The sequence below is a fragment of the Cynocephalus volans genome, chromosome 3, assembly GCF_027409185.1.
Source record: "Cynocephalus volans isolate mCynVol1 chromosome 3, mCynVol1.pri, whole genome shotgun sequence".
In the NCBI taxonomy this organism is placed as follows: Eukaryota; Metazoa; Chordata; class Mammalia; order Dermoptera; family Cynocephalidae; genus Cynocephalus; species Cynocephalus volans.
In genome coordinates, this window is record NC_084462.1 from 102,681,321 (window position 1) to 102,702,044 (window position 20,724).

Consider the following 20,724-nt stretch of genomic DNA (forward strand, 5'->3'; position numbering starts at 1 on the left):
CAGTTACTAATCCTCTCTGCCTGGTCCTGTTTCCTTTGAGAGTCCCTGTGTTAAGTAACAGTGGAGGTCAGCAGTAGAGTGTTTCAAAAAAAAAAGATATTTGCAAAGTATTGTTTCTAGAAGCAACTACATCTCTGAGCCACTCAGCCAACATCATTCTCACCATCTCCATGCCCTCCCTGTACCACTCCCAGTTTTCTTGCTACAAGGTGAACTAACAGGCCTGGGAATTTTGGTCCATCATTAACTAGCCAGTCTCTGAATAGCACAAGCAGATTGATAGTTCTTGAACCTCCCAGGAACAGATTTAAAGCATCTTAAACAGGGACTAACCTGGAGATGACTGGTGCTGGGGCCAAGCTGTGGTCTTCCCTGGCTCCAAGCTCTTTTCCAAAGTTTCCCCAGGCACCAACCGAGGTTGGCCTGCTCTGAGGGAAGCCGGGCTGGTTCGTTTGGTCTCCGTGACCTTCGCAGAGGATGGTGGCTCCAAGATGTCAGCAGAGGGAGACCCAGAGAAGACACTGCTTTTTCTACAAGGAGAGTCATTAAGAGCAGCTTCCCTCTCACCAGGCAGCGGAGGGAGTCGGAGGATCCTGTGATGCTGCTGAGGGCTAGGGAGCCTTGGAGACAGAGGAGACGGAACAGGTGACATCCGCTTATGTGTGCCGGACTGAGGGGATGAATTATTAAACACCACGCTGAGAGCTGCTGGTGCTGGGGGCAACGGCCTCTTCTCATCTCCTCTGGGTTGTGAGGAGTTGGGACCTGCACTGTGGACCAGTTCCAGAAACAAGGCTTTGTGGCCACTCAGAGGCAGCCTGGCTGTCCTCTTGCATCTGGTTTCTGGGAGGGTATGCGTGGCTCGCGTGCTGATGGGGAAGCCCAGCCTTTTCCCCTCAGGAGCTTCATCTAGCTTCTCACTCTCTATCACCTTCAGCAGGACCTTGTTCACAGCCCCCTCAGCACAGGGTGGTGTACCAGAAATGGAGGTCCTTTCTCTAGCCGCCAGCTGCAGTGACCTGTCCCCTTGCTGCTCCTTGCCCTGCCTGGAGCCATGAGCCCCAGCCTCAGGTCCTGGGAGGCTGAGCAAGTCTGCTTTGGGTATAAACTCAGCTTGGGCTGCTGGGCAAACGGCAATCCTTTCCTCACCCTCAGGATGCGTTTTAACTACTCTTTGCACCTGAGCAGCCACGTCCTGGACTTTGGCCACCACTTTGGAAACAGGTCCAGCCGACTTCTCCATCCTGTCCCTCTCTGCCTCTGGATGCTTCTCAGGGTCCTGCTGACTTTCTGGCAAACCCAGCCCGCAAGGCCTCCTCAGCAGCCCCCAGACACCATCATCTCCTGACTCTGTGGAGCTGCAGTCAGGGGGCAGCTCTTCTCTTTCAAGCCTAGTGTCCTTGGAGGCTGTCCCAAAGCTCCCAAAGCCAACATCTGCATCCAGTGTCCTGAGGATATCTGGAGGGCAGCTCTCTCTCCTCTTCAGGGCAGAGGTAAGTGCCCCATTTGGGAGCAAGTTTCCTCTTTCCTCTAGGAGCTGAAGATTAGGCCTTGTTCGAGAAAGAGGAAGGGAGTTGCTTGAATAGATCTGGTCCTTCCCCATCTGAGGAGCTGACTCCTGGCCCCCACGCTCTTTCCTTCTTGTCCTCTTCTGCACCACAAAGCTCTCTCTCCTTCCTCCAGACCTCCGGGGCTTTTTGTTCCCATGGGTGCTCCTCTTATTGAGAGAGCCCACAGGGAGCTCCCCTAGCCAGCCGCCAGCACCCTGGAAACAGTCATCCTCAGGGGCCAGGCTCACAGACAGCTCCAGCAGCTTGCCCTCCTGATTCCCCATCGCAATCCCCAGGATGTGGTCTGAGCTCAGCAGATTGGCCAGCAGTCTCTCCCTCTCTGCTGTGAGTTTGTACAGCTCAGTTAGAATGTCTTTTGTGGGAGTCTGCTTGAAAAATATGTCGCCTGGATGTTCGTCTGGCTGCTGGCTGAGGCTGATGATGTCTGGCCCCTCCCTGACTTGGTAGCAGTTATGAAAACCCTTATTGGACCGGTCTAGAGTTACGGTGCCCTTGTATGAAAATCCTCTGACTTCCCCTCTTGGAAGATAGAAGCTGATGTAGCAGAGTTCGGTAATGGGCTTTTGCAATTGGAGGGTGCAGTGAGTGCCTTCCATTATGCCTACCTAATTATTCATGCCTTGGAGAATGCCGGGCTGTGGTCAGGCTTCCCAGGCTCCAGTGGTGAGGCATGTGATGGTGGCTGTGCAGAGAAAGCAGCTGACAGTCATCTCCAGCAATAAGACTGCCTGTTAGAGGAACAGAGAAGAAAGCAGCTTGTCTAGCAGAGTGCATAAATCACACACCAACATAAATCAAAGAATAATCGTGACTTCTTCTCTGGCCAACCTCAACACTCAAAGCATCAGCCAACAGCCTGACTGCAATCTCTTCCCTACCCCCACCCCACCCTTGACCAGGAAAGCTTTTCTACAGCTGAGAGATGAGACAGTGCTCTGATCTTAGCCCTAGGACAAAAGTCCTCTTTCCCCATGTGAGGACTCACTATATAGCCTAGATTAGGTCTCTCAACTTCTCTAGGCTTCAGTTTAAGTTCTTCTATAAAACAGAGCTATTTAAACTCCCAGAAATCCTGAGGAAAGGGGGCTTTGAGATCCTTAGAAAACAGCTGTTTTAATAACTTATGTTTAAAATATTACTTTGCAAAGATGAGTCAAGCCTTTTTACCCTCCACAAAGCACCCTCTAAGATTTGAGATTAATTACCTATTTAACTTAATGCACAGTGTGAGGAAAAGTTTTAAGCCAAAAATTTGGAGTTACAGGTGAAAATTTAAATTTAAAAATTTTAAATTTAAATAAGTAACTTAGGAGTCTTAACTTTTTGTTTTGTTTTGTTTCAATTGTTTTCTTTTTTCTTCTTGTTGCCCATTTGAGGACAAGTGGAAGGGCAGAGGAAGAGCAAAATTCTGTAAGCCACTTCTGGCCCTGTATGGATTTTCAATGACTTCACCATAAAAGTGGCTAAAATGTCACATAAGTAGTGAAGGTGCCTACTTCTTTGTGTGACTTGAGGGATCTCAAAAATATCTGTGTGTCTAACATAGCAAAACAAAAACACAGGGCTTACAGTTCTATATTACAATATTTCATTTCTTAAATTAAGATATTGCCCAGTCTTCAAGTATTCCTTGCTTAAAGAAACTCTCCTGAGAATGATAACACAACCATTTATTAACCATCGATAACCTTAGTGAATTATTTTCCTCAGGTTTTTTTTCTAACTGCTTCTGAACAGGAAAAAGATACATAAAAGTATATTTTGAGTGGAGGGAGAGAAAAGGAGGAAGAATTTTATAACAGAAACTTCTTGAGGAATACAGATGCTCTTTATCATGCCTCTAAACCCTAGTTCCAAAATCTTTCAATCAGTCTGCACCCAGCTGAGACCAGAACCCATGTCTCAGAGGTCATTGTTATATTAATAGTAACTTAGGGCTTCCATAATATAAGAAAGCCTTTCTTCTTCCCTTCCCTGAGAGTAACAGGAATCACATGCCCAGTTATAGCCTTAAATTCTTAAATTCAGCCTCTTCCACCACTCCTCGCTAGAGACCTGTTGCTTTACCTTCTATAATTTTCTTTGCTACAATTTCTTTTGCAGAGGAATATTGTAAAAATAGTGAAAGTCAAAACCATGGTGTTGTACCTACAGATAACAGACTTTTTAAACTAGGGATCAAACCATAGGGTATAGAAGAGGAAAGGAGTGTTTTGGGAACTATAAATTTCAGCCTAAGAGTAAGAAAATGAAGGTAAAAAATGCAGACATCTGGTCAACCCAGAAGTGCCAGGAGAACTCAGAGTACTCACAGAAAAGGTTAGAAGGACTTGAAGAGAAGAATCACAGAAAAGATGGGAGGCCGGCCAGACGAAGTCTTGCCTCTTCCAGAACTGTACATAAGACTATTCTCATTCTACTGGCCATATTTTGAAAATCTTCCTAAAATGTTCATTGCTGGCATTTCCTATAGACAAACATGTGTATAGATACGTAATAATTACTGGTACAAACTCTCTGGACACATCCAAGAACTCACTTGTGAGGTGGTCTTTTATTGCGTGATTTACAACAATCAGGGATCAATGTAATTGCAGAGCTATTAATACCCAGTGTGCACGATACTGAGCACTAATCATCAGGAGTTCAATTGATGAATTCTCAGAAAAGCTGAAGGGAAGCAGCAGCAGTGCTATTCTGAGGAAAGATGGGATACCCTCCTCTGTCTTCAAGCGTTATTTTCCTTTAGCTCCTTTTACCTCCTCAGTTTTCCTCGATTAACAGAAGGGTGTCATGTGGAGGGAGGAGTAGAGTTAAAAAATTTCAGAATCTGTCCAAAGTAGCAACACAAAGTTCACGCTGTAAATTTCAAATAGGAATACAACTGCTTATTATAAAAGCCTGTTCCCTAAGAGAGAGAATTCTTATATATTGAGCACATATACACACATACTTTCATTGAGTTATCTCATTTAATCGGCATATCTCCATTTCACAGATGAGGAAACTGAAATGCAGGGAGATCAAGGAGCTTGTGTAAGGGGATACAGCTCAGAAGCAAGTTTCACACCGAGTTCTGCCTCGAGCCATCGCTTCACAGGTGCTGTTGCTCCTCATCTATTGCCTTCTACGGATGAATTGGTTTTCCAGGTAATTTGAATAGAAGAGTTCCTTTACATTGCTAACTTGGTGTGACATAATTTTTTCAACAATGTCTCACATTTTGCTACTTTTTAAAAAATTTATTTTACTATTATTATTTTTAAAATTTATTTATTTATTTTTGATTATACATATTTATGGGGTATAGAGCTGATTATTAGTATTTGTGTACAGTATGTGATGATCAAATCAATATGTATTATTCATCATTACAAACCATAATTATTTTTGTGTCCCTTACCCAATTACTCCCTAACTCCCCTCCTGCTCCCCCTTTTCCACCTCTAGTAACAAACTATAGGTCTGTTCTCTCCTTCTGAAAGTTCAACGTTTTATTGCTTTCTTTCTTTCTTTCTGTCTTTTTCTCTCTTTCCTCCCACTTTATGAGTGAGGACATAGGTCTCTTTCTGTGCCTGCTTATTTCACTAACATAATTTTCGACAAGCTCATCCATGTTGCTGCAAATGGCAGAGTTTCATTCTTTTTTACATATTGCTACTTTTTACGCTCATTGCATAGTTTCAGCATATTGGTCAGCTAAAATGCTGCTATATAAGGTTAGCCCTTAAACAGCATAATCTAGAAAAAGTGCACCAGAAATTCATTGTGTGTGGAAGTAAAAACGACCTATACTTGTCAAGTAGAACCCAATGAAGATTCTAATTCAGAAATTAAGTGACTTAATTGGTCTCATAAAAATGGCTATATCCTCTATGAGGATTACAGACATATGGTGTCTATTATAGAGTTAAGCACTTTTTTTCTCCTGGTCTTTATAAATCTTGGTTATATAAATGAAGAAAATGTCATGGTTAATATTCTGTGTATTAGTCAGAGTTGGGAAACTCAAATCAAGGTTTAGGAAATTGTAACACTGGATTTTACAGCAATAAAGCTGCAATGCAAGGCATGAAGGTACTATTATGAAAAAAAATCACTTCGCATTATTGCCTCGTCTGCACAGAAATTTCAATATAGAGTACTCTCTACTTAAAATAGCCAAGAGTTGGAACCAGCCCAAATGTCCATCATCAGAAGAGTGGATAAATAAAATGTGATATATCTACACAATGGATTACTACTCTGCTATTAAAAAAAAAAAAATGAAATGCTACCATTCACAGCAGCATGGATGGACTTAGAAAAAATTATATTAAGTAAAATAAATCAGGCACAGAAAGAGAAATACCACATGTTCTCACTTATTTGTGGGAGCTAAAAATAAATAAATAAATAAAAATGCAAACAAACCATGGAGGGGGATGGGCAGGGAAGAAGACACAATAATCACAACAACTCCTTGAACTTGTTAAGACAGGTGAACAGATATGATGTTGATGGGGAGGAGGGGGGAATGGGAGGGGGGAAAGAGGAATTGGTAAAGGGACTCAAAAATCAACTACATTGCTTGTTGATAAATTTAAATATATACATACATGTATATATATAAAGAGAGTGCTTCTACCACACTGTGGTATCCCTGTCTGGAGCCAAGGAAGAGCAGAACAAAGAAAGAAAAAAAGCAATGGGAGTTTGTCCTATGCTCTTGGGACTATAATTCCTCAGGTTTTGGCCCTGGGAACCAGAAGTGTGGTAAGAGACTCTGTAGTGAACACAGGCTAAGGAGCTTGAATACCCCAGGATCCATGGGGATCCACTGAACAATCCTAAGCAAAATGTTACTAATTTAGATTTGTATTATAGAAAGATCATTCCAGAAGCACAGTGGAGACTAGACCAGTAGGGAGTGAAAGTAGAGGTATAACACATTTGGAAAGGCCTTTCAGTATTCCAGAAAAGTGCTGGTGGCCAGAACCAGAGCAGTGACAATGTAGATGGAGAAGAGACAACCAATTTAAGAAGACAGAATTGATAGGACCTAGTGATTGACTGGGTATGTGTGACAGAAAAGAATTTATTTCCATAATTCTAGATTTAGGTGACTGGGTAGATTGTAGTGCCATTCACAAAAATATGTAATATAGAAAGAAGAATAGGCTTCAGGGGACATGATGAATTCAGTTTTGGGAATATTGAATTTGAGGTATCAAGAATACATGTCCAGGAAACTGCCAGATGCAAAGGGCTAGAGATCAGGAAAGATATCTAGACTAGAATTATACATTAGAAGAAATAATACAATATATAAGGAGTTTTAACTACAGGTAAAATAAAGTAAGTACACTCCATCTTATCTCTCCCACTGAATGTAGCTGAATAATAATAATAATAATAATAATAATAATAAAACTATATAGAATGCATGGAGCAGCTATCTGAATACTCTAAGAAGCAAATTAGTAGCAGGCTATTGAGGGAGACCAGACTTTGAAGTATCACTCAAGTGTAAAGCAGTTAAGTTTCCCAATTTTTTCCTCCAGTAGTCCCCCAGCCTGGACTCAAATAAGCCTGAAACACATAAGTGAGTATCAGCACAAACAGAGAAGGCTACAGGAAAAGCCCTCTAGTTCAGAATCAGGAGTCTCCTGTCAGTGACAGCAGCAGTATGAGCCTGTTGACACCTAAAACTCTGAAGAAGATTCCTCTTTGACCAGAGGAATTATAATCCCAAGATAGTGGCACAAACCCCCATTCTTTTTTTCCTCTCTCTGGTCTGTCCCTCCTTGGTTCAAAATGTGGGCACAGTTTTAGGAAGTCTGCATCAGATGGGGTAAAGTCCCAGCTTTCTAGCTAGTGAGTTGAAATCAGAGCAGCAGAGAGCCCCAAAGTATGGGAGAGATTGTGGAGGAGGAGGAGCTTAGAAAGTGACCTCATAAAGTTGTTTATGGACTCCTGAATTCATCCCCAAGCTGTTAGTGTGTAGATCTGATCTTAAGCAGCAAAGAAAGGACTTTGAAAAACAAACTATGAGATTGACTATTTCCAAGGGCTTATACTGGCTACAAGGTGGCACATACATGGGACAGACCCAAAGAGCATGCAAAAGCTTTGAAAATGGAACTGACATTAAAATCACAACCAACAGAAGGCTTTTTGGAACTTGCGGCCCAAATCAAACCAGGCTGACTGCTTGCCAAAAGAAAAACAAGACCCAGAGTCTTATAATATTCAAAATGTTCAGAATATAATCCAAAATTACTCAGCATACAAAGAACCAGGAAAAATCAACTCACCTGGGAAAATCAATCAACAGATGCCAACTCTGAGATGACACAGATGTCAAAATTATCTGACAAAGATTTAAAGCATCTATAATAGAAATGTTCCAAGAAGAAAGCATGAATACTCTTGAAATGAGTAGAAAGACAGAAATTCTCAACAACAACAATAAAAAGAAGATATAAAGAGGCAAATGGAGATTTTAGAACTGACAAAAAGTTATAAAATAAAAAACTCACTGGGTAGACTCAATAGCAGAATGGAGATACAGAGAAAAGAGTCAATGAACTTGAAGACAGACCAATAGAAACTGCCCATCTGAACAACAGAGAGAGAGAGAAAAAAGGAAAAAACAAATAAACAGAGCATTGAGGACACATCGGACAAAAATGAGAAGACTAACATTTACATCATCAGTCCTAAAAAGAGAAGTCTAGTACAGAAAATATATCTGAAAAAAATAATAGTTGAAAACTTCCCAATCTTGGTGAAATACATAAACCTATGTATTCAAGAAGCTTAGTGATCCCTGAGAAGAATATACTCAAATAAATCCATACCCAGATCTACTTCTGATCAAGATGAAGGAATAGACAGTATCCAGCATCACCCTCTCCCACAACCAGCCAATTTACAACTATAAAAAAGCAATAACTACCAAGCCGGGGCCACTAGCGCTCAGGGAAAGAGGAGGAGAGACCTACACAGCTCATGAAAGCAGGAAAAGCCACGATGAGAGAAAGAAAGGACTGCTCCAACTGTTTTGAGCACTGACCACTTCAAGGCTGGCCCTGGTGAGCACATGGAGCAAGAGCTGGCAAAAGCTACTGCTGTGCCCTTCGTATGAAGTTGCCTGGAGGCTGCAGGGGAGAAGAGGGTCTTGGTGGCCCCCAGGCCAGCACGACTACTAACAGGGTTCTTTGGACCCACATAGGAGTGAAGGTCCACAGACAACTGAAAAAAGGAGCCACTCAGAGGCCAGTGAGTCATCACAAGGGACTGGTGCATGGCCTGCCCCATAGAAGTGTTTGGAGTGCAGAGAGTGGGCGAGATATGCCCACCAGGGGAACACTGGGGCACAACATGGACAGCTGATCTGTCCCTCCAATCAGCACAGGACCACTCAGTGGGGACTCGTCAGGAATATAGAACTGCAGGGGGAGCAGTTTGCTAAAAAGACTCAGGCCCAGACCAGAGTTTCCACAGGACCCAGGTGTACTGGACCTCACAAGACCCTGAAGTGCTTACAAGGTCAACAATTAAAACCTGAGCTGCAATTAAAAGCCTTCCCCAGAGAATCAGCAGCAGAGCAGCAATTTAGCTTAAACACAGGGCTCAAGTGCTGGTTCCCACAGGAAGTTCCCCCATTTTAGAAGTAAGCAAAGGACAACAAATTAGTTCCAGTGCAGTTTAAGTGATGGCAATAGGAATAATCCAACACAGAATTGGAAGAAAAAACAAAAACCCACAGATCAGAGACAAAGTTCTGATATTAACCAGTAAAGGCCTAACACAACCAAAGAACACCTATAAAACCTAGAAGGACTGGAAGCCCCCCAGGCTCCCAAGCCAGGGCAGGGGGACACCAAGGGCCTCAGCCACACTCCCCCGACATCTACATGCAGCCCAGTGATGACCACAAGCCGCCACTGGAAGCTCCCCTGGCTCCCAGGGTGTTGGGGGACTGAGGACATCAGCCATGCCCGCTGAGGTCTGCATCCAGCCCAGTAATGACCACCAAGCTGCTGCTGGAAGCCCCTGGGCTCCCCTGTGGAATGAGGAGGGGGCCATGGGCCTCGACCACCTCCTCTTACCTTATCCTCCTCCTCCCACCTTATCCCCTTCTCCTCTTCCCTCTCCTCCAACTGTTCTACAACATCTTAGAATGTATAATAATAATAATAATAATTAATTAATTAATTAATTAATTCAAAATAAAATTAAAAAATCCATGCCCAGATACAACATATTCAAACTACTGGAAACTAAAGACAAAGAAAAAATCTTGAAAGCAGCCATAGAAAAATGATAAAATGATGTATTACTTATAGGGGGATGACTTGAATTATTGCAGATTTTTATCAGAAACCAGTGATGCAAAAGAAAAAAAAAAGGGAACATTTTTAAAGTGCTAAAAGAAAAGAACTATCAAGCTAGAATTCTATATCCAGTGAAAATATTCTTTAGGAATGAAGAGGAAATAAAGACATTCTCAGATGAAGGGAAAGTAAGAGAATTAGTTGCCAGAAGACTTGCTCTAAAAGAATTGCTAGATGAACCGCTTCAAAGAGAAGGAAAATGATACCAGAAAGAAACTTGTAACATCAAGAATGAAGGAAGAGCAACAAAAATAGTAAATATTATGTGTAAACATAATATTATTCTCCTCTTGAGTTCTTTAAAAAAATGTTTGAAAGCAAAAAGTATAATATAGCCTGGTGGAATTGCAGTACATGTACATTTAATACGAAAGACAACTACAATTTAAAAGGGGGTGGGTAAAGGTCCCATATGGTGGTAAAGTAAAATAGTAATTTTAATTACACAGTGAAGAGTTAGGTATGTATACTGTAATCCCTAGGGCCTCCACTAAAATACATATATATACAAAGAGATATAGTCAAAAACACAATTGATATATTAAAATGGAATAATAAAAATGTTAAAATAATCCAAAAGAAAATTTAAAAGTACAAATAAAACAGAACAAAAAACAGAAGCAACAAACAGAAAAAAAAATATTACAATAAAATGGTAGACCTAAATCTAAATATATCTATAATTACATTAAATGTAATTGGTCTAAATACACAGAGAAAAGACAAAGATTGTCAGAGTGCATTCAACACGTAGTTAAAGTTATCAGTGTGGATGAAGTTAACTCAAGGAGAGTATGCAGACTGAGAAAAGCAAAAGTTGTGGGACATGGTACTGGGAACACAGATATTTAAGGGATAAATGGAAAAAAAAAACAGACTTTAAAGAAGGCTGAGAAAGAAATGGGCAGTAAGACAATTCCCCATATTTCTCAGTTAAAGAATTGAAGGTTCAATAGTCCAACTTCTTATATGTCATGTGATTTGGGGCAGCATATACAGCAAAAATAAGGCCTCACGAACAAAAAAGTGTCCTATTCTTGGAAATCTAAAGTAAAAAAAAAAAAAAAAAAAAAATTGAAAAAGGTTGCAGAGTTGTACTCTGCTTCCAAGATAAAATTCCTACCAGGTTCTGGTGGTCTAAATCCAGGTACAGATAGTCTGCTTCATGACATGTGTTCATAACTTCTGAGTTTCTAATGGTCATATAAGCAAGTAGGGAAGGTACACTTAGTACCTTTCACTCTAGACCTTATCATTTAACAAAAATTTTCAAGCAAAAGACATTACCTGCATTGAAAGATAGGGATTAGAAGTAGAGTGAATTATTTTAATTATAAGGTAGATTCACTTGAAAATAAGTTTCTCCTCTGAAGAGTTAAAAGCATGGGTATGTATGTATCAGTAACACGAAGACAATACAAAAAAAATCAAATTTGCCTAAATTTTGTTACCACAGGGCATCTTAGAAGAAATTTATGAAAGAAAAAGACTATTTCGTGTTTTTGGTCCTAGTGTTAGTTTTAGAATTAGCTTTGCTACAATTTTGGACATCCAAAGCCCAAACATTTTAAGATAAATTATTTCAAAGAAACACAAATAAACCTATTTCAAATTCACTTATGTCCTCACTCTGTTGCATAGTTTGAAATTATTTTTATCAAAACAGTTGTCCTACGCACACTCCACTATCATCAATGAATATCTATATAGAGTTGCCACTGAAGAATGGAATAATTATTCATGATTCTTCCCAAATTCCTTTCTCCCAATGAAAGAAAAGACTGTTAGGATCCAGCCCACAGCCTAGCATCCCTGACATCTCTGCCAGTGTCTGTATCTGGATAAATATACCAAGTGCACTTTCTCCCTTCAGATTTACTGTCCTTTGTGGAATGAGAAATTTAACCTTTAAGTTTCCAATCCAATAACTCAAAATATTATTTGGTGTCATCTACCAGATGACCAAAAAACTAAAAAAGTACCCCTCTTTGAAAAAGGAAAATATCTGCCAAAGCAAATGAGCTTCAACTTCAACCCTCTAGCGTGTATCACATCAAAAGAAGACTTAAGAGCAGGGCAAACTCTTTTCTGTGACAATCCATTAGAAAGTCAGAGTGCAGTGCTGAATCATCACACATACTTTCCATTTGAGAAACCAGAAGAAAAAGGACTATAAGTCTTAGAGAAGAAAAAAAAAAAAAAAAAGCAAAACAGAGGGGGGTTAAATACACCAGCACTACAATTCCATGCTAAGTTCACAGGACTATTTCGAGCATCACTGCCTCATTCTATTTTGACTCAAATGCAGTGGCTTTGCAGGAGCTATACACTAAATTATACATCTTAATGTGGTCTATCAAGTGACCTACTCTGGTTGTGTTCACTGTAAAAGCACTTTGTTTCCTGGGGAGTCTTCATGTCTTCCATTTCCTCTGGCAAACTCCAGGCTGACATTCTCTTCACAACAACACTGCTGTGGTGATTTTCTTCCCTGACTCTTTTTCCAAAAAGCAATTAGATTACTTCATCCTGCCCAAAATGGAAATGTCTGTTGTGCTTCATCATAATGAGAAATTACTGCCTTTTAGTAGATGCTATCCAATGCTCATAACATATTTCACCAATGCCTAAAATAAGATCCAAGAATTAGCTGCAGTCATTCTGTCGGCTGACTGTAGATTTCCTAATTGATTCTGGCCTTAAAAGGCCAAGGCAAAGCTTTTTTTGCTCAGCCATTGGCACAGTCATGTCCTGTGACCCCATCTGAGCTCAATACTGCTAAGACAGATTATCTGTAACTTCCATTATTGAACTGGAAATCTTCCATTTGTCTGTTCAGATTCATGCTCTATCCTTCACATCTTTCTAAGCACCAGGAGACTGACTTTTATGGACTCAATCAACAAGTTCTCTTATACTCTGGCTTCTACTGGATTTCACCATTGGGAAACAATAGTAACAGACTGTCAGGTGGAATGCAAGAGGGTTCAGATGTTTATTCTCCGGCTCTCTCCCTTCTGGGCTATGGTTTGGCAGTAGTTGTGCCCTCTAATGAAGACCACAGCTCCTATCCAGCTGCAACTACTTTCATTGGGTACCAGTTACTGCTCCCACCCCTTGCTCATTCAGTCCTAGACAGCTTTGAATTCTGCCTCTCATGTGTGATTTTGCACAAGTGAGTGCCTTCCTGTCTCCTTTCCATCCACCCTGGGATGGAGTGCAGAGCTACTGTTTTTCAAATAAGAGATAAAAACAAAGGAAGGTCTGCAATAGCTTCCTGGCTCTTCTCTTCCTGAAGGAATTTTTCTTCAAAGAACCCACACACTGTAGGAGTATGAGAATAGGAGCAATAACAAAATTACTAACAAATATACAGCAGAAAGAGACCCATTCTACAAGATATGAATGAAAAAATTAGAGGTGCTCAAATAAAGGAGAGACCACATTATGTTTGTAGGATCAAAGTAATCCTTGAGGAAAAGGAAAGCATTTGAAATAGGTCCTCACTGAAAGGTAGGATTTTTGATAAGTAGAGATTAAGAAAATAGAATTCAAGAGGAGGGAATATTATAGAAGATTGGGAAATAAGCTAACATACAAAGGGAAAAAAAATCACTCTGTTTTTTAGATTCGTGTCAGGAGAGATAAGTCAAGAAAGACAGAGTGAGAGCATGTTGTAGGAAGAGTTGAATCTAAGTTGGTAGGAAATCAATACTCACTTCATAGACAAATGATTCATGAAGCCATTGATGGGTTTTGATCAGGGAATTAGTAAAGTAGTATGTTCAGCACTAAACTTAAGGAAGATTAACATAGCAGTAATGTCAAAACAAATTGGAGTAGAAAGAGATCAGTCATGGAATCAAGAATGAGGAGATGGGGACAACATCAAATTCTGCAAAGAGTTGAGGAAGAAACAAAGTAGAAGAGGAGATTACAGACAGAGTTTAAAGTAGTAACTCTAGTAGAGTAATAGAATACCAACTTATATTGCAAAGAGCAAGCAAGAAGGCTGGTGGTTAAGAGAAGGAAATAAAAGCAATAACTTACACAGGTATTAAGGCTTTGTCTTTGCTAATATATATATATATATATATATATATATATATATATATATATATATATATTTTTTTTTTTTTTTTTTTTTTTTTTAAAGATGACCAGTAAGGGCATCTTAACCCTTGACTTGGTGTTGTCAGCACCACGCTCTCCCAAGTGAGCCACGGCACGGACTGGCCCTTGTTCTGTCTTTTAAGACATGGGAAACTTAAGCATGTTTTTAGGTTGAGACGGAGGTAGTGAAGAAGATATTGATGACACAATTTGAACGATGGGATAAAATATGGGACAATAGATGAAGGAGGCACCAAAGGAAGGAGAAAATATGGGCTGGAGGACATGGAGAGGAATCAGCCTTGACAAGAAAGAGGGCTATTTCATGCTCAAAGACTGGGGCTAAGTAAAAGAGAGAAGGTGATTATAAGATAGAAAGTGCTGAAATTGAGAGTTTACATATTCCCTCAACAATTTTTATTTTCCTCATAAAGACTCTATAATTTTATGATTTTCGTTGCTGTCTTAGAATGTCACAAGAAGGAAAGCACTGAGCCAGTCTTACAAAGGAATCAAAATTCCTGCCTTTGAAACTGACTTGACTGTGAGATGCTCCAAGCGAGGCCTTATCATAGTATACTGGCAAATCTCTACAAAAACGAAAGAAAGGCAAAATTTTGGCCAATAGAATTATTTTAGTCAATACATTTCTAGCCAAAGTCACAGCTGTTTACAAAGGAGAAGAAAAAAGGGCTCCTTTTTGTATGTTCTGTTTGTTTTTTGACCCACAAAATAACCCACTCAGATATCTAGATATGCTACAAGTATGAGCAGTGAAGACCTGCTCAAAGACTCAGGGAATCCATTCTTCACCTCTTCCTTACCTCTTCGAAGCTTAAGTACATAAAGATAAATGCATGACAGGTGACCATGTGATCTCCATGAGAACATAAGATACTGAGATCCTCAACACATCTCTGCGTTCATATCACAACGTGGCTAACATCATCATCTGTGGGAGATACATGAGTATGTCGAGGGAAAACTCTTTCCAATCTGAAGATGAGGAGATTCTTACTCACTGAACACTCAAGTCTGCCAACAGTGACTGACTGCACAGCATCTCACCAAGGTGCACTTGGTACATTCTACCTTACAGTTGGTAGGACAAAGATAGCTTCCTTTTCAAAACTTAGGAGTATCTTTTTAGAAATGTGAACCAATTCTGCAGAGTTTGTTTTATGGGAACTTTAAATCAAGAACAATAATAGCATATGTTAAGTCAAATATGCATTTCCAGATTAAAGAAGCTGCTCTTGAACAATTGCTTTCCAAGCAGAGAGAACAAGAAGGTCTACATAGGCTTTTCTGTTCAAAGGACAATTGCAGCCTCATTTTATAGAGGGGTCAAGGACCCAGGCAGGATGCTTTGGAGATACTCTCTTATTTAAAGGGCTGCCACAGGGCTCAGCTCTCAAGGAGGAAGGGAGGAACGTGTGGACTCTCAGAGATAAAGCTGCTTTGCCAGCTCTCCCACTTTCCTCTCTAGTCACCTCTGTTGGGAGAAAACCTATTTTAAGTATCTCACATTATGTGTGATTTTATAAAATTTTGTAAAATTTCATAAGATATATAAATTTATAAGATTTTACAAAATGCTGCAATTCTTTTCATAGATCACAGTAATATTACATCTGTTTTAAACTCTCATAAAAGAAGTGGCGTGGCTTGAACTTCCATCTGAGCCACACAACCACCCTGTAGAGCAGACATAGCAGTTGTTGTCACTGTTGCTGTATACACAAGGTGGCTGAATGAGGATAGAGATTTTAAAGTGACTTGCCCTTGCTCACACAACTAGTGAGTAATGAAAGTGGGACAACTCAAATCCACTTTTCTGGATTCCCATTATGGTGGTCTTTCCATTACCCACTACCACTGACAGTCACTTTAAGCAAAAAAAAAAAAAAAAAAAAAAGACCAAAGAAATAAAATGCCATTAAAAACTGTTGGGTAAAATTTAGAGTTCAATGTAACACTACATAGAATTAAGCATGTGGGCTCAAAGTGACTCCTTGGTAAAGAGTCCTCATTTAAATGTGATTTTATTAAATCTTGATGTAGACACCATTTTAGAAGAACCATATGTCTAATTAAATATTCAGATCCTACAAGAGACTATAATTTAGAGGCAACACTTCCATAGGTGTGTCTTTTTCCTTTTACTTTGTTGCTGTTGTTTAGGGAGACATATTGGTATTAAAGTTTCACTGACTCTTATGTTTACCATGAAGATCAAAGAAGGCCCTTATCCATCTTAATCTAGTGTCATTTCAGGAAACCTGCCATAAGAGTTATTTGTTTTGAAATATATTTTGCAAAATACCAGTATACAGGCTGCTTGAACAGAAGGAACTCCCCAGGGTAAACAGGGACAGGGTAACCCAGTGAGGAAAAAACTGGGCCATGAGCTGGAGGCACTGTATTCCTGGAGGCACCACTGCTGCCTGCCAAGTTCATTTTTCTTAGTAGGCTAATCAAGGGGCAGGAAGATAACAATTTGGGGATAAGCAGTAAAAATCCAGTAAAAATTAAAAATTAAAGTAAGGTAATAAAATAGGTAGATTCATATTTGGTTAAGAAGAATGAGAAAGAGAAAGATAACATTAGCCAGCATTCCATGAGTTCTCTACCGGTGCTAAGCCCTTGGCTAATTGTGTCCCATTCCTTATTCGTTTAATTCTTACAGTCTTATAAGGTGGGTGCAACTAATTCTCCCATTTTACTCATGAGAGCCACGTAAATCACAAAGCTATTAAGTCACAGAACTGGAATGTGAATTCGGGCCTGTCTATCTTAAAAGTCCCTGCATGCAGAAATTACAAAATACTGCATTTTAAAAGTTCAGGGAAAGGTAATGATTCTGATGTTGTTGTTGTTTGGAGGCTGACCAGGACAGGGAGCTTGGTGTTCTCACACCTTAACTGACTGAGCTAACTGGCCAGCCCTACACCATGATCTACGTTCCCATTAACCAGAATATAAATTATCCACCGGCCCATGGCTCACTTGGGAGAGTGTGGTGCTGATAACACCAAGGCCACAGGTTTGGATCCCTACATAGGGATGGCCGGTTTGCTCATTTGGGAGAGCGTGGTGCTTACAACACCAAGTCGAGGGTTAAGATCGCCTTACTGGTCACCTTTTTTTAAAAAATAAATAAATAAATAATCTATCTGGCAGCAAGAAAAAGAGACCATGTAATGTTTACAAAATTCCTATTAGGAATTCCTTTCTGTTCTGGAAGCATGCTAGTGCTCACGGACAATTTAATATTTCTCTTAGAGCCCAAAAAAGGATTTGTTCCACAGTGCCCCAAAGGAAGTAAGAAAGGTTTAAATTGAGCATCACCATTAAATTTTCCTCAAGTGAAGTAAGAGAATTATGACTGAATGTCAATAAGTTTCTACTGCAGGGAATGTAACGAAGAGGGTCAGAGTACCCCCAGCCTTTGAAGCAGCCCTCTTTGTGATCAAGAACTTGGCTGTGGGTGTGGACAGGTGAACTACGTCTGCTTAAGCATTTAAACCAATCCCACCTTTGGCAGAAGGCAGCAAGTTCTAAAGATAATGTCTAAACTACATCTAACTAGTTCCTATCCCTTGACAGTGGAATTTAAAAGAATGAAAGTCACAGTCACAGAGTGTAATTATAATATCCCTAGTTTCAACAAGTGCTAAGACAGAGACCCTCTATATCACAGCAGCTACAATCTGACCGAAAGGGCTTAGCAAAGCAAATGATACCACCTTGGGATCAATAATATGCATCTTCCTTTTAATAAACTGAGCTGCTCTGATAACTCTCCATTTGATTGCCAGTCACAATTTCACTACTTTATGTAAAAATATTAAGTCCACAATTCCTGCAGTTAAAGATATCACACAGAAGTTGTTTAACAGTTCTTTCACACCATTTACATACCATTTTAGAATCATTTCCAGATGATTCCATAAATTCATTCTCAACAAACTATTAACTGATCTCAATAGAAAGGAAAAAACGTTAAAAAGATATTATAGTATTACAAATAAAACAAAATTGCAGCTATCCAAATGGCAGTTGGAAAGAATAAAAGGGACTATAAATATACATTTATGAAACTGGTGGAAAAGCCAAAGATTTGAGGTGTAAACAGTTGCCCTAGATAACTTGTTATAGTAGCCTCACACTGCTTCTAAAAATCTACTGTGCTCCTGGGATCCAAGACACATCCAAAAAATAAGTAAAAATCCTTTGAAAAACACAAAACAGTTTAATAAAAAACATTTCTTAGTTTAAGATTGCTAAAACTTCTAATTTGATTGAAGAAATAAATATATGCAATAAAAAACTGAAACCGAATTTTGAGACAAAAGACTGTTCTGGTTCCCAACAGGAAGAATGGTGGATCTCACTCCCTTAGCAGCATAGCAAGGAATCCCTGGGAACTGACGGACTCTGAGCACAGTTCTGATATTAGAAAGACTTTGCATTGTCCATGGCAAGTTTCAAAGACAGTTTAAAATAAAAGTAAATATATAAAAAGTACAGCAAATTGGTCTGCAATGGTAGTAAGAATGCAGAAGGGAACTAGGCCTGGGCTCCAGCCTGTTATAAAAAGGCTCTCTTTTTTTTTTACTGCCTTTTATAAAATGTTGCAATTGGCACAAATTTTTGTCTCCCAACTTGCAAAACAAATCTGTGAACCAGATGAGGCCACTAGTGAGAACACTATTAAGAACCTTTTTGTCATCAGATTAAATAATAATGTTTTCTAAAGTAGACACTTGCATGATAAATCAGTTTTCCAGTTGGGAGATACTGTGTAGATTAAGAGATCAAAATTTGCCAAGAAAATCCTTCTCAAAGAGCCTGACTCCATGGGGAGAAATACCCCTTTGGCTGCACTGGTGGCCTATTTGAGCCAAATAAACTTAGAACATTCAAGTCTTTCTTCTAAAAATCATATCTTGGAACATTAAATGTTTTGGTAAATACCTAAATTTATAATATAAGTAACTTCAGGGCATGCAATTTAATTCCACTAATGGTTCTTGGAATTTCATTATTAATGGAGGGAAAATAAACTATGAGGTTTTCTTAAATCTCGATGTTGGGAGACAGGATACAACACTTTCCTATTCCTTTTCTTCAGTCAAAATTGCTTTCCCAGATTCAAAGTGTCACTAATATAACTGTAACTACAGTTAGTTCTTCCTCAATGTAAGATGTTTCAGGAAAATATGTAAAATGCTATTCACAAATGCAGTCAGAAATGTAATCATTTACACAACTGTGTATTAATATCACTAGCTGCCATTATAACGTACAGCTATGCACAGTGTTTAGAATATGATGCTGTAAATGGGAGAAATGTGTTTTACATTTAAGGCACTCGTAGATTTTATGTATTAATGAAAATTTGATGCCATTACTAAGGTATAAGGAAGTGAAACATGTAGATTTATGATTAAATGATCAACCCACATACTAACTCGAGGTTCCATGATAAAGCTGAGGCAGAGGTCATTGGTATACTCACTTGCCTGGAAGAAGATGGGCAAAATACAAAAAGGCACAACACATGCTGTGGGAGTGTTAGGTGATCTTCATGCAGCAAGGATCCACAGCCAGGTGCACAGCAAAGCACAACTTATGGCACAGAAAAGGGAAGAAGAGGAGGAGATGGACACTGGTATGGTGGTTCGACACAGAGTTAGAAAGTCTACTCTTTTTTTAGCCCATTTAACCCTAGCAATTATCTTCTGCCTCATATGGTTATCTTCATTTTATATCTTAATAAATGAGGCTCACAAGAAGGAGGTGGCAGAGTTGGGCTTCAACACAAGGTCAGCCTAACCCCAAAGTTGACAGTCCTCTCTGTACAGCACATTTGAGTGGGAGGGCCTGAAGACTCTCCCTCAGTACTCTAGCTCATCAGGAAGGATTTTTGAAAATGGGGAAAAGGAAAAGAGAAAGCACATGATTTTAGTAAAGTTGAAGAAAATATTAAGAATGGAGAATTAAAGACTGTGTGTTTGAGGAGGAAGAGAGTAGGGTTGGGGAGGGAGGAAGGCCATCTCGCAGAAATAATGCAGCGGGGACAAGGATGATCCTCCCAGAAGTTTTCCGGTAAAAGGGCAGCAGTGGACATCCCACAGGACCTTGACGGAGCGGCTGAGGAACAGCAGTGTAACGCTGTTGTGTATCAGAGCGACCTACCTGAGCTCAGTCTGGGAGGTCCAGCCCATCCGTGTGTGAACGTGATGGGTGAGGAACACTTCACGAGTTTAACCTACCAGTAGATAGACAGAGAGAGGTTTTGGGGATTGGAGGGACAGGAAGAAGGAAGAGGACATATCTGGTTATTGGAATCTGGAGAAAGAGAGGAAGTTGTGAGTAAAAGGGGTGAGGAAAGAGGAAAAGATGGGGACAATGAAGAGAAAGGGATAATACCTGATTCAGGCAGAAAAGAAGGTAGGACATTTCCTTGTGTACATAAAAGAGAGACCACAAAAGTAAACAGTGCCGATTTAGGGCCCAGATGAGAAAGCATGCTCGCTGCTGGAGAAGGGGCCGTTCTTCCCCACGCACCATCTCCTTCAGGACATAAGAATTCAGAAAGGCTATTGCAGGGCTGACCGGACAGCTCAGGTGGTTAAGCATGGTGCTGCAAC

The 20,724-nt window shown here is 39.9% G+C and overlaps 1 protein-coding gene across 1 annotated transcript in view; it reads right to left on the bottom strand.

Moving 5' to 3' along the window:
* Nucleotides 1–2,167, bottom strand: part of FMN1 (formin 1) — a 352,992-nt gene extending 350,825 nt beyond the window's left edge. Inside the window, exon 1 of the mRNA XM_063091447.1 lies at nucleotides 334–2,167. Coding sequence (XP_062947517.1) covers nucleotides 334–2,167 — 1,834 coding nt within the window. The remainder of the gene's footprint in view (nucleotides 1–333) is intronic.
* Between the last annotated feature and the right edge of the window lie 18,557 nt (nucleotides 2,168–20,724).